A 14,878-nucleotide genomic window follows, 5' to 3' on the forward strand; every position below is an offset into this window, starting at 1 on the left:
GTCCTTCCGTCCCCGGCCCGTCACCTGTCCTTCCGTCCCCGGCCCGTCACCTTTCACCCCCCCGTCACCTGCCCTTTGCCTATCCATCTCTGGTCTATCACCTGTCCTTCCCTGGTCTATAATCGATTCATTCCTGGTCCATCACCAGCCCTTCACTGGTCTATCCGCGGTCCATCATCAATCCATCCTTGGTCCATCACCAACCTTTCATTGGTCTATCATCTGTCCTCCAGCCTCTCAGCAAGCTCCCAGTGTTAGGTGACACTTTCAATGGATGGAGGTTTTTGTCTGATGCAGATTTGGTGTAAATCTCCTGAAGATTTCCAACCGCTGATTTCCAATCTTTGTCTGTTTCAGCCCAACCGACCCACAACCATCGGCGTTCGTGTCTGAAGATGAAGGTGTTTGTGTGCTGCGCCACCAGTAAGTACGCCTTGAGATTATCGGGGGTTTAATGTACGGGGTGTATGGCCCTATTTGGGAGGAAGGGGGCGGGTCTATATTCTGCACAGGGATTGGGGGGGGGGGGGGTCTGTGTTGTTCTGGTCAGTGGTAACGGTGTCCTTTCCCTCCCGCAGCGTCTCATTCGGGCGAGAAGCAGTCCCCCACACTGCCGCAGTTCACGATAGGACCTGAAGTGAAGATTGAGGATCTAGGTAAGCCGTGGACTCAAAGTGTGGTGTCTGTCGCCCTCTACAGGCCGGCCTGAAAATGACGGCTCACACTTTCCACTTTTCATCTCTGACCGATCGAAGGGTTAAATGTACGGCTTGTCTGAAAATTTCCTGTTCAGTCATTTAGATGTGAAGTAAAGCCCCCCCCCCCCCCCCCCCCTCCCGTGCTGATCTACATATACAGAAAAGGTTAGCCTCTGCTGCCCCCTACAGGCAACGTTGGGTATTATGTGCTGCAGATCTTCATATAAAGAAGTATAAGCCTCTGCTGCCCCCTATTGGTAGTGATGTTCTGTGCTGCAATCTATATTAACCCAGGAAAATTGGTTACGAGAGACATCAAATTTACATAGGGTGCGGGGGGTCCTGAGAGGCGGACGCGCGGCCTGTGGCGGGGGTCCTGAGAGGCGGACGCGCGGCCTGTGGCGGGGGTCCTGAGAGGCGGACGCGCGGCCTGTGGCGGGGGTCCTGAGAGGCGGACGCGCGGCCTGTGGCGGGGGTCCTGAGAGGCGGACGCATCGGGGGGGGGGGGGGGGTCCTTTCAGTCTGCAGACACGCGTCGCCTGTGGCAGAGATGTTCTTTCAGTCTGCGGACGCGTCGCCTGTGGTGGGGGGTTCTTTCAGTCGGCGGACGCGTCGCCTGTGGCGGGGGTTCTTTCAGTCGGCGGACGCGTCGCCTGTGGCGGAGGGCTCTTTCAGTCGGCGGACGCGTCGCCTGTGGCGGGGGGGTTCTTTCAGTCGGCGGACGGCGACGCCTGTGACGGGGGTGTTCTTTTAGTCGGCGGACGCGTCGCCTGTGGCAGGGGGTGCTTCAGTCGGCGGACGCGTTGCATGTGTCGGGGGTGTTCTTTTAGTCGGCGCGCCGCCTGTGACGGGGATGTTCTTTTAGTCGGCGCGCCGCCTGTGACGGGGATGTTGTTTTAGTCGGTGGACGCGTCCCCTGTGGCAGGGGTTCTTTTAGTCGGCGGACGCGTCACCTGTGGCGGCATCGCCTATGGTGGAGGGGGTCTGACTGCGGGGTACGGAAATCTTCCCTCCAGCTCACCATATTGGATGGTGGACAAAGGTGGAGGAACTCCGCCCCCTTTAGAAGGTGTGATGGGCATTGCCAGTCGGTGACTCCGCCCACAATGGTGATTATACTGTTCTGTACATTAGCGGAGACGTCCAGAAGCGTTCCACCCTTGTTATATCGGTCGCGGGACCGGGGGGGGGGGGGGGGATTTGCACACATTAGCTGCCAGTCTCTTGATTTTTCGGGTCGCTCGCTCTGTCGGTCACAGTCCTCTGAAGAGCAGCCAAAGCGGATGTGTGAGGGGATTAGTCAGCGCCGCGTGAATGGGCTCAGCGCTGGTTACCAGGAGACTCGCTCTCCGGCTCCATGAGAAGAATGAAGAGATTCTTGGCTGAGGAGGATCTGCCGTTGGTCAGGAAGGGGCGTATTTCGGAGATGTTCCGGATCCTGCCGCTGGTTAGGAAGGGGCGTATTTCGGAGATGTTCCTGATCTGCAGTTAGGAAGGGGCGTATTTTGGAGATGTTCCTGATCTGCAGTTAGGAAGGGGCGTATTTTGGAGATGTTCCGGATCTGCCGCTGGTTAGGAAGGGGCGTATTTTGGAGATGTTCCGGATCTGCCGCTGGTTAGGAAGGGGCGTATTTCGGAGATGTTCCTGATCTGCAGTTAGGAAGGGGCGTATTTTGGAGATGTTCCGGATCTGCCGCTGGTTAGGAAGGGGCGTATTTCGGAGATGTTCCTGATCTGCAGTTAGGAAGGGGCGTATTTCAGAGATGTTCCGGATCTGCCTTTAGTTAGGAAGGGGCGTATTTCGGAGATGTTCCGGATCTGCCTTTGGTTAGGAAGGGGCGTATTTCGGAGATGTTCCTGATTTGCCTCTGGTTAGGAAGGGGCGTATTTCAGAGATGTTCCTGATCTGCCTCTGGTTAGGAAGGGGCGTATTTCGGAGATGTTCCGGATCTGCCGCTGGTTAGGAAGGGGCGTATTTCGGAGATGTTCCGGATCTGCCTCTGGTTAGGAAGGGGCGTATTTAGGAGATGTTCCGGATCTGCCTCTGGTTAGGAAGGGGCGTATTTCAGGGATGTTCCGGATCTGCCTCTGGTCAGGAAGGGGCGTATTTCGGAGATGTTCCGGATCTGCCGCTGGTTAGGAAGGGGCGTATTTCAGAGATGTTCCGGATCTCCCTCTGGTTAGGAAGGGGCGTTTTTCGGAAATGTTCCGGATCTCACACAATCTTTCTTTTATTTCAGGTAACTTCAATCCCGAGATCCCGAAGCTGGAGAAGAGCATCAGCGGGACGAGCCCGAAGAGGGAACACTTACATTTGACTGTGGCCGTGTGTCTGGTTTTTTTAATAACGTTCTTGGCATCTTAGTTTTGCCGGCCGCAGGACTGGTCTGGAGGCCGATTGGAACTGGAATACTCTGCGGATCGGACTCATGACTGCACAGGTTGGGTCACAGCGGGGCGAGGACAGCGCTCTGTCCTCCATGTCTTTTTTCTACCTTCTTTTTTTTTTTTCTTCAAGAGACTCGACCTGCGGCACTAGAACACTCCACTGGTGGGCGCCACCACTAATAATAATAATATGCTGGGGCCGAGCCGGATCAATAACCTGCTGCCAAATGATTCTGACGGACTTCTCAGTTCATGGCCCCGATGTGGACTTTTCACGGGCTGTTCTTACTTGAGTGCCTACACCCTGCTGTCCTCCGCATGGACTGTGTGTGCCCGGGAGCTTGGGGGGGTGACCACAGAACATCGAGTTAGTTGGCCTTATCGTCCCTCCGAAAATTGGTTGCGTACATCTCACGAGCCTGGACACGTCCCCCCCACCTTCAGCCCCACTCCCCACCCGCGAGGTCCGCCATTCTTCGTGACCTGCAGCTTGGAGAGGAGCAAATCTCATGGATTTTAATGGGTCCCTCGTGCCTTGTGGCACCGTAGCAGAGCTCCTTATATGCCACGTTCAGCAATCCTCCCCCACCCCTCTGGTGCCAATTGTGTACTAACCTCCCCCCTCCCCATAACACCATGTATCAACTTGACCACATGCAACCTTACCCTACGGCAATGGATGATGGACTGTATGCCAAGGCGTGGTCTTCTGGGGCCCACCCGCCTTCACCGCTCTTCGTGTGGCTGCAATTAGAATCTGCCCCCAAGACCGGCCTGATGCAAACTGATAATTGGTCACCCCCAGGCCGGTGGCTGTTGGGAGTATGGAGGCCTTGCGGAGATTTACTACCAATTGGGAAAAACCACCTGGAATCTTCTTACAATAACCTGTGGGTCCTCCAGGGTGGGGGGGCAGTCTTCTCACCATAACGGTGCGGCAGCTTCATAAGACACATGTAGCAGAACGTGCAGTTGTGCCCCCCCCAGCCGTGGCACCAAACTCCAGTGTCCAGGCAACATGGCTACACTGCGGCCATCGTGACACCCACTGGTTCTCTCCAGATGCCGGCTAACACTGGAGGAAGCGCCGGAAGATACGTCACCTGAAACGTGACCCAAACCCACCGCTCATACCAGATAGTCATTGCACTAGGTCTTTCCTCCTCCCCTCCCCCCATATGTCGGTCATGCATACCATGGCGCAGCATTCTATAGATTGGAGTAAATGATAGGAACTCATGAATTATTTTCGTTCCATCCCCCGGTATCGCTCTGAGGTCATGTTTGGTTTCTCTGGATCCCGTTACTCCCGACACCAATGATTGAAGCCACACACCGCTGTTATGGAAAGTTCAACTCAACTTTATTGTACCCAGAACATCACGGAACGCTCCACGCCAGCACCTCTTCTAACAGGCTTCCCCCCCTACTGGAGTTCACTCCATAATACGCTTTTACAAATTAAGCTCCTGTAAAGGACGAAACGCGTTGATGGGAGGGTCTGCTGTGGTTTACTGATGAGCTGGAACGATCAAGTTGATTTTGGCTTTCCTGGAGCAGCAGTGTGCGACTTCAGTCATACAACGAAAAATACTGACCGACGATGAAAATTCGTTTTATTACGTTATTTGGTGCCACTCGCGGTTCTGCTTCCATTATTGGTTTAGAACCCCCGTGGACAGACAGTGGTTGGGTGTCGGACGGTGCCGTGTTTCATGTCACGAGCCACCGTGTGCCGTCTGGTATGGTGGAAGGTTTACTCACCAGATCTTCTAATGGAAGAATTCAATCCAGGTATTGTTTGAAAAACGTTGCGGCTTCTGCCAGACTCCAGTGCTGAGATCTCTGCGGGGAAATCTCATTGTGGGAGGGGCCAAGTCACGGACTATCACACAAAATCAACAATGTGGGAGGGGCAGAGACACAAACTACGGGGGGAAATCATCATTGTGGGAGGGGCCCGAGACAAACTACTGGGGGGAAAATCTCCCCATTGTGGGAGGGGCAGAGACGTAAACTATTTCTGGAAAATCATCATTGAGGAAGGGGCAGATACAAACTGCGGGGGGGGGATCTCCCCATTGTGGGAGGGGCAGAGAAACGACTGGGGGGAAATCTCCCCATTGGAGGAGCAGAGACGCAAACTACTGGGGGGGGGGTCATTATCATTGAGTGAGGGAGGGTCAGAGACACAAACTACTGGAAATCTTACCATTGTGGGAGGGCAGAGACACAAACTGCCCCTCCCTCAATGATGCCCCCCCCCCCCCCCCAGTAGTTTGTGTCTCTGCCCCTCCCACAATGGTAAGATTTCCAGTAGTTTGTGTCTCTGCCCCTCCCTCAATGATGACTCCCCCCCCCAGTAGAGACACAAACTACTGGAAATCTTACCATTGTGGGAGAGGCAGAGACGCACACTACTGGGGGGGGGGGGGGGGGGATCACCATTGTGGGACGGGTAGAGACAAACTACATGGAAATATCTCCATTGTGGGAGGGGCAGAGATGCACACTACTGGGGGGGGGGATCACCATTGTGGGAGGGGCAGAGACACAAAGTATATGGAAATCTCACCAATGTGGGAGGGGCAGAGACGCACACTACTGGGGAGAAACCACATTTACGGAGGGGCATAGAGACTACATGGAAATCTCCATTGTGGGAGGGGCAAAGACATAAACTACTGGGGGGGTGGGGTGGAGGAGGGAATCTCCACATTGTGGGAGGGGCAGAGACACTACATGGAAATCTCTCCATTGTGGGAGTGGCGGAGGTAATTTTAGGGCCGGGAAATCTCCCGATTGGAATCTGGAAGAAGCTGCCTGATGATTGAACCCAAAATCAAATTTGGAATCCAATAGAAGAATCTTCTCGCACTCACAGGGGCGGAGTGTTTTCTTGCCCAGTGCTCCCCTCCAATCATGTCACACTTATGGAATTGTCCGGCAATTGGTCAGAACATTCGTTTTGGTTGCGGCCACATTGGTGCTTTCCGGGTTAAGCAGAAATTACCTCAAAGTTTTACCCCTCCCTATAGAGCTGCGGCCCTAGTAGTGGGGGGTCACGTGATTCCCACTCGCCCCCCCCCCCCCCGCAGCCACACCTGGGACCCCTCCATTGGAAGCGCAGAAGGCGGAGCCGGGACAGAGCGGTGTTTGTGTATATACATATCTATCTCTAGATGTATACAATTGTCCTGAACGAGCTGTAAATACATTGACGTGGTTTCCTTGTCTTCTGTGAAGGCCGATCTCCACCTATGCAATGCACAGACACTTTTCAGACAATAAAGATCAGACTGACGTTTGTATCCACTGTTTCCGCTCTCATTTTCTTCATCTTGATGAGAAGTGGGGGTCCTCGTGGGCGGGACCACTCGGCAGAAATACACCCTCCTGAAGTCGGTAACATTGCTGGGTTTGTCTTTTGGTACAAAATAAACTGCTGAGCTTCTATTCATAAGTGTGGAAACACAGACTGTTCTTATTGCAGGCACATTGAGGAGGAGCGTAGACCATTGGGAAAGGAGGAGCGTAGACCATTGGGAAAGGAGGAGCGTAGACCATTGGGAAAGGAGGAGCGTAGACCATTGGGAAAGGAGGAGCGTAGACCATTGGGAAGAAGGAGCGTAGACCATTAAGAAGGAACATCCATTGGGTTGAGAAGAAATGTAGACCTTTGGGTTGAGAAGGAACGTAGACCATTGGGTTGAGAAGGAACGTAGACCATTGGGTTGAGAAGGAACATGGACCATTTGCTTGAGAAGGAACGTAGACCATTGGGTTAAGAAGGAATGTAGACCATTGGCTTGGGAAGGAACGTAGACCATTGGGTTGAGAAGGAACGTAGACCATTGGGTTGAGAAGGAATGTAGGCCATTGGGAAGGAATGTAGGCCATTGGGAAAGAATGTAGGCCATTGGGAAGGAACGTAGGCCATTGGGATGGAGCGTAGACCATTAAGAAGGAACATAGATTATTGAGGAACATAGATCATTGGGTTGAGAAGGAACATAGACCATTGGGTTGAGAAGGAACATGGACCATTTGCTTGAGAAGGAACGTAGACCATTGGGTTAAGAAGGAATGTAGACCATTGGCTTGGGAAGGAACGTAGGCCATTGGGAAGGAAAGGAACGTAGACCATTGGGTTGAGAAGGAACATAGACCATTGGGTTGGGAAGGAATGTAGGCCATTGGGAAAGAATGTAGGCCATTGGGAAGGAACGTAGGCCATTGGGAAGGAACGTAGGCCATTGGGAAGGAACGTAGGCCATTGGGAAGGAACGTAGGCCATTGGGAAGGAACGTAGGCCATTGGGAAGGAACGTAGGCCATTAAGAAGGAACATAGATTATTAAGGAACATAGACCATTGGGTTGAGAAGGAACGTAGACCATTGGGTTGAGAAGGAACGTAGACCATTGGGTTGAGAAGGAACGTAGACCGTTGGGTTGAGAAGGAACGTAGACCATTGGGTTGAGAAGGAACGTAGACCATTGGGTTGAGAAGGAACGTAGACCATTGGGTTGAGAAGGAACGTAGACCATTGGGTTGAGAAGGAACGTAGACCATTGGGTTGAGAAGGAACGTAGGCCATTGGGAAGGAACGTAGGCCATTGGGAAGGAACGTAGGCCATTGGGAAGGAACGTAGGCCATTGGGAAGGAACGTAGGCCATTGGGAAGGAACGTAGGCCATTGGGAAGGAACGTAGGCCATTGGGATGGAGCGTAGACCATTAAGAAGGAACATAGATTATTGAGGAACATAGACCATTGGGTTGAGAAGGAACGTAGACCATTGGGTTGAGAAGGAACGTAGACCATTGAGAAGAAACGTAGACCGTTGGGTTGAGAAGAAAGTAGACCATTGGGTTGAGAAGGAACGTAGACCGTTGGGTTGAGAAGGAACGTAGACCGTTGGGTTGAGAAGGAACATAGACCATTGGGTTGAGAAGGAACGTAGACCATTGGGTTGAGAAGGAACGTAGACCATTGGGTTGAGAAGGAACGTAGACCATTGAGAAGAAATGTAGACCGTTGGCTTGAGAAGGAATGTAGGCCATTGGGAAGAAACGTAGACCATTGGAAAGAAACGTAGACATCGTACACGCGGGACTCAGCTGGTATATAAGCCGTGTCCTGAACTGGTAATCCCTCCCGTTTCGATTGCTTTACCTTCCTCATACTGGAGCCTAAAGGGCTTCAGAGCTTCAACAAGCTGTACACTTGGCTCTGTACATCGTCTCTCGTATCAAAGTGTCTGCAATAAGAACTGTCTGTTCTGAACATTGCTCATGTACAGGTCCCAAGTGCCCCTTTTTAAAAAGAAAAATTGGAGTTTTGAAAATCCATTTTTTTTCTAAGACAGAACATCAGATCTAAGTTTGGATGACTGGGTTACGCCGCTGCCTTCAGGAGATCGGAGGCCGCCAAACAAATCTGCAAGCAAAAGGGAGATCATAAAAAATGGGGGGGGGGGGCCTGTGTCCTTATCATTGTGAGGAATAGTGTCCCATCATTGGTGTCAGTGGGAGGAATAGTGTCCCATGATTGGTGTCAGTGGGAGGAAAGGTGCCCCATCATTAGTTTCAGTGGGAGGAATGGTGCCCCATTATTGGTATCAGTGGAAGGAATAGTGTCCCATCATTGGTATCGGTGGGAGGAATAGTGTCCCATCATTGGTGTCAGTGGGAGGAATAGTGTCCCATCATTGGTGTCAGTGAGAGGAATAGTGTCCCATCATTGGTGTCAGTGGGAGGAATAGTGTCCCATCATTGGTGTCAGTGGGAGGAATAGTGTCCCATCATTGGTGTCAGTGGGGGGGAATAGTGCCCCATCATTGATGTCAGTGGGAGAAATAGTGTGCCCATCATTGGTGTCAGTGGGAGGAATAGTGTCCCATCATTGGTATCGGTGGGAGGAATAGTGTCCCATCATTGGTGTCAGTGGGAGGAATAGTGTCCCATCAGTGGGAGGAATAGTGTCCCCTCATTGGTATCAGTGGGAGGAATAGTGTCCCATCATTGGTGTCAGTGGGGGGAATAGTGTCCCATCATTGGTATCAGTGGGAGGAATAGTGTCCCATCATTGGTGTCAGTGGGGGGAATAGTGTCCCATCATTGGTATCCCCACATGCTCCTGGCCAGGTTGGTGGAAAGAGGATCACCAGAATGCCCTCCATCTCAATCTTCCGGAAGGAGCTTTAGAGCGGGAAAGTCGCAGTCATCAGACTCCACTGTGAGGGCCGAGGGTCCCTTGTAATGAACATGTTCAACCAGGAAGGTCACATCCGGGGTCCCCCAACTGACAGCTTGACACCCTTACAGACATGGACAGCTGAGGAGGTTTCCACGCCTGGGAGGTGCCGGGTGATTGGCTCAGACTGAGGAGATCGGCCAGAATCCGGTCCTCTGCTCTGGAAGTTTCACAAAAAGAAAGTTGAGTTTTGCACGTGTATGAGGCATGCTAGGAGTGGGAGGGGCTATATTAGGGCAGTGTTTGCCAGTGTCCAATCGCAGGCCGAAGCATAACCCTGGTCTATGACTGATCCCACCACCTGGACATTAAACTTCATATTCAATGGAGTGGAGGAGTGAAAGTTCCCCCTGTCTGTGTCCCCTTTGAGTAGATTTCCTGTCAGGACAGGAAGTGAGGGGGCGGGGGCAAGACATTATTAATAGAGTGGAGGAGGTTCAGAACGTCTGATGGTGGTTCTCTCATTGTCTCTTCCTTCCTGTCCCAGTGACAACCCCTCCTCCCATTTCCTGTATGGGTGTCACGGGAACAGGAAGTGTGGGATGGCAGACATTGAATCTTCTTCCCACTCCATCCAAAGTTTCTGAGATGAAGGTATGATGAGTGTGCAGACAGCGGGAGATCGCTGCCGCTGTCATCCGCCGCTGTCCTCCTGGAAATGCTGGAATGTTGATCCTGCGACTTCAATACTTCCAAAGTCCCCGACCAGGAAGGAGTATTCATCTGTTCTGATGGCTTTTTCCAGGTCAAGGTACTGATGCCGGGGATCAGCATGACCCATATATGTACCAAACGTTCTCTGCAGGTGAATCTTCTATCCATATGTTGTATATGACAGAGATTCATTCACCACCAGAGAATGTTTGGTGAAAGTTACATTCACTGATTAATAAAGTGACCCTTTCATTGGAGACTGGTGGTGCTGAGCTACCCTTCAGAGATTCCTGGTTCCTCAGAGTCGCCACACCTTGTATGGGGTCCTCAGAGCTCTCACACCAGGGTTCTCTGAGCCATCACACCTTCTATGGTGCCCCCAGAGCCATCACACCTTCTATGGAGCCCCCAGAGCCATCACACCTTCTATGGAGCCCCCAGAGCCATCACACCTTCTATGGAGCCCCCAGAGCCATCACACCTTCTATGGTGCCCCAGAGCCATTACTCCTCCTGTGGTGCCCCAGAGCCATTACACCTTCTATGGTGCCCCTAGAGCCATTGCACCTCCTATGGTGCCCCAGAGCCATCACACCTTCTATGGTGCCCCAGAGCCATTACTCCTCCTATGGTGCCCCAGAGCCATTACACCTTCTATGGTGCCCCTAGAGCCATTGCACCTCCTATGGTGCCCCAGAGCCATCACACCTTCTATGGTGCCCCAGAGCCATTACTCCTCCTATGGTGCCCCAGAGCCATTACACCTATGGTGCCCCTAGAGCCATTGCACCTCCTATGGTGCCCCCAGAGCCATCACACCTTCTATGGTACCCCAGAGCCATCACACCTTCTATGGTTCCCCAGAGCCATTACACCTTCTATGGTGCCCCCAGAGCCATCACACCTTTTATGGTGCCCCAGGGCCATTACACCTTCTATGGAGCCCCAGAGCCATCACACCTTCTATGGTGCCCCCAGAGCCATCACACCTTCTATGGAGCCCCCAGAGCCATTACTCCTCCTATGGTGCCCCAGAGCCATTACTCCTCCTATGGTGCCCCAGAGCCATTACACCTATGGTGCCCCTAGAGCCATTGCACCTCCTATGGTGCCCCCAGAGCCATCACACCTTCTATGGTACCCCAGAGCCATCACACCTTCTATGGTTCCCCAGAGCCATTACACCTTCTATGGTGCCCCCAGAGCCATCACACCTTCTATGGTGCCCCAGGGCCATTACACCTTCTATGGAGCCCCAGAGCCATCACACCTTCTATGGTGCCCCCAGAGCCATCACACCTTCTATGGAGCCCCCAGAGCCATCACACCTTCTATGGAGCCCCCAGAGCCATCACACCTTCTATGGAGCCCCCAGAGCCATCACACCTTCTATGGTGCCCCAGAGCCATTACTCCTCCTGTGGTGCCCCAGAGCCATTACACCTTCTATGGTGCCCCTAGAGCCATTGCACCTCCTATGGTGCCCCAGAGCCATCACACCTTCTATGGTGCCCCAGAGCCATTACTCCTCCTATGGTGCCCCAGAGCCATTACACCTTCTATGGTGCCCCTAGAGCCATTGCACCTCCTATGGTGCCCCAGAGCCATCACACCTTCTATGGAGCCCCCAGAGCCATCACACCTTCTATGGTGCCCCAGAGCCATTACTCCTCCTATGGTGCCCCAGAGCCATTACACCTATGGTGCCCCTAGAGCCATTGCACCTCCTATGGTGCCCCCAGAGCCATCACACCTTCTATGGTACCCCAGAGCCATCACACCTTCTATGGTTCCCCAGAGCCATTACACCTTCTATGGTGCCCCCAGAGCCATCACACCTTCTATGGTGCCCCAGGGCCATTACACCTTCTATGGAGCCCCAGAGCCATCACACCTTCTATGGTGCCCCCAGAGCCATCACACCTTCTATGGAGCCCCCAGAGCCATCACACCTTCTATGGAGCCCCCAGAGCCATCACACCTTCTATGGAGCCCCCAGAGCCATCACACCTTCTATGGTGCCCCAGAGCCATTACTCCTCCTGTGGTGCCCCAGAGCCATTACACCTTCTATGGTGCCCCTAGAGCCATTGCACCTCCTATGGTGCCCCAGAGCCATCACACCTTCTATGGTGCCCCAGAGCCATTACTCCTCCTGTGGTGCCCCAGAGCCATTACACCTTCTATGGTGCCCCTAGAGCCATTGCACCTCCTATGGTGCCCCAGAGCCATCACACCTTCTATGGTGCCCCAGAGCCATTACTCCTCCTATGGTGCCCCAGAGCCATTACACCTTCTATGGTGCCCCTAGAGCCATTGCACCTCCTATGGTGCCCCAGAGCCATCACACCTTCTATGGTGCCCCAGAGCCATTACTCCTCCTATGGTGCCCCAGAGCCATTACACCTATGGTGCCCCTAGAGCCATTGCACCTCCTATGGTGACCCCAGAGCCATCACACCTTCTATGGTACCCCAGAGCCATCACACCTTCTATGGTTCCCCAGAGCCATTACACCTTCTATGGTGCCCCCAGAGCCATCACACCTTCTATGGTGCCCCAGGGCCATTACACCTTCTATGGAGCCCCAGAGCCATCACACCTTCTATGGTGCCCCCAGAGCCATCACACCTTCTATGGAGCCCCCAGAGCCATCACACCTTCTATGGTGCCCCAGAGCCATTACTCCTCCTATGGTGCCCCAGAGCCATTACACCTATGGTGCCCCTAGAGCCATTGCACCTCCTATGGTGCCCCCAGAGCCATCACACCTTCTATGGTACCCCAGAGCCATCACACCTTCTATGGTTCCCCAGAGCCATTACACCTTCTATGGTGCCCCCAGAGCCATCACACCTTCTATGGTGCCCCAGAGCCATCACACCTTCTATGGTGCCCCCAGAGCCATCACACCTTCTATGGAGCCCCCAGAGCCATCACACCTTCTATGGAGCCCCCAGAGCCATCACACCTTCTATGGAGCCCCCAGAGCCATCACACCTTCTATGGAGCCCCCAGAGCCATCACACCTTCTATGGTGCCCCAGAGCCATTACACCTTCTATGGAGCCCCCAGAGCCATCACACCTTCTATGGTGCCCCCAGAGCCATCACACCTTCTATGGTGCCCCCAGAGGTGCCACACCTTCAACAGGGTTCTCAGAGCCATCACACCTATGGGGTTCTCAGAGCCATTACACCTCCTATGGTGCCCCAGAGCCATTACACCTTCTATGGTGCCCCCAGAGCCATTACACCTTCTATGGTGCCCCCAGAGCCATCACACCTTCTATGGTGCCCCCAGAGCCATCACACCTTCTATGGTGCCCCCAGAGCCATCACACCTTCTATGGTGTCCCAGAGCTGTCACACCTATGGGGTTCTCAGAGCTGTTCTTTGTATTTCTAGAATCATTTCTCCTTAGTTTTCCCAGGGGAAATGGCCCATTGTTTAGGTCCTCTGGCAGTATACCCGCAGCCATGAGATGGAATCCTGCCATTTCCTTCTTTATAAGTCTGCCAATCTGTGTCCTCAGGAAATAGGAGGACGGGCAAAGAGGGCTTTGCTTGGAAGAAATGGCTGGGAGCCGAGTGCTCTGGATTTTAAGCAGGTGCTTTGGCTTCAAATCCTTCCTCTTTATAGTCCCACCAGTCCTCGTCCTGGAGGAAGAGCAGAGCATGCTGAGTAAATGGCGGTTGGCTGGGTGGTGAGTTTGAACCTCTTCATACCTTTGTCAGTCCTTGTCCTGGAGAAATAAGAGGACACGTGGCACTGGGAGAGGTGGAGATGGCTGGGAGGTAAGTGCTCCAGCTGGTGGGCAGGGTCTGTGAGTTTGAACCTCTTTATAATTCCACCAGTCCTTCCTTGCCAATCATTCCACCCCAACGTTGCGCCATCTTTATTATACCTGGACCCTGGAAAGAGAACCCGTCACAATCCCTTCTTCTGTTTCCTGCTACAAGGGACGTAGAAATCTTGTCCCCCTAATGGGCGTCCACAGAACATTTTTTTTTGGGGGGGGGGCATCGTTTTAAGGTCACCCATGCTCTCTGACCCTTTTCGACAATTTCATTATCACATTATCAAGGTTATCAAGGTCAGAGACTGCAGAAGTAGTACAGGAGATGGTCAGAGACTGCGAACATAGTAAAGGAGACGGTCAGAGACTGCAGAAGTGGTACAGGAGATGGTCAGAGACTGCGAACATAGTAAAGGAGACGGTCAGAGACTGCAGAAGTTGTACAGGAGACGGTCAGAGACTGCAGAAGTAGTACAGGATAGGTCAGAGACTGCAGAAGTAGTACAGGAGATGGTCAGAGACTGCGAACATAGTAAAGGAGACGGTCAGAGACTGCAGAAGTGGTACAGGAGATGGTCAGAGACTGCGAACATAGTAAAGGAGACGGTCAGAGACTGCAGAAGTTGTACAGGAGACGGTCAGAGACTGCAGAAGTAGTACAGGATAGGTCAGAGACTGCAGAAGTAGTACAGGAGATGGTCAGAGACTGCAGAAGTAGTACAGGACATGGTCAGAGACTGCAGAAGTAGTACAGGATACGGTCAGAGACTGCAGAAGTAGTACTGGAGATGGTCAGAGACTGCAGAAGTAGTACAGGAGATGGTCAGAGACTGGAGAAGTAGTACAGGAGATGGTCAGAGACTGCAGAAGTAGTACAGGAGACGGTCAGAGACTGCAAACACAGTACAGGAGACGGTCAGAGACTGCGGACATGGTACAGGAGACGGTCAGAGACTGCGGACGTGGATCTATGATGTGACATGGAGTGGTCCCTGGCTGCTGGCATTTTCTGCCCGTCCTTGTTCTCTGAACCACCAGTCAGTCTGTCCTTCAGGCCTAGGAGAAGTGAGGAGGTTTAAGGAGTCC

General features: G+C 52.9%; 2 protein-coding genes across 2 annotated transcripts in view; both read left to right on the forward strand.

Moving 5' to 3' along the window:
- The window catches only part of LOC120920953 (ephrin-A3-like), a 111,023-nt gene extending 107,808 nt beyond the window's left edge, over positions 1–3,215 (forward strand). The window contains exons 3-5 of the mRNA XM_040333416.1: positions 358–423; positions 579–656; positions 2,939–3,215. Coding sequence (XP_040189350.1) covers positions 358–423; positions 579–656; positions 2,939–3,063 — 269 coding nt within the window. The 3' untranslated portion in view covers positions 3,064–3,215. The remainder of the gene's footprint in view (positions 1–357; positions 424–578; positions 657–2,938) is intronic.
- Positions 3,216–11,130: 7,915 nt separating this feature from the next.
- Positions 11,131–12,192, forward strand: LOC120920149 (leucine-rich repeat extensin-like protein 1). The gene has a single exon (XM_040332064.1). The coding sequence runs from the start codon at positions 11,131–11,133 to the stop codon at positions 12,190–12,192; it is 1,062 nt and encodes a 353-aa protein (XP_040187998.1).
- Positions 12,193–14,878: the final 2,686 nt, after the last annotated feature.

Source organism: Rana temporaria, chromosome 13, assembly GCF_905171775.1.
Source record: "Rana temporaria chromosome 13, aRanTem1.1, whole genome shotgun sequence".
Taxonomy (NCBI): Eukaryota; Metazoa; Chordata; class Amphibia; order Anura; family Ranidae; genus Rana; species Rana temporaria.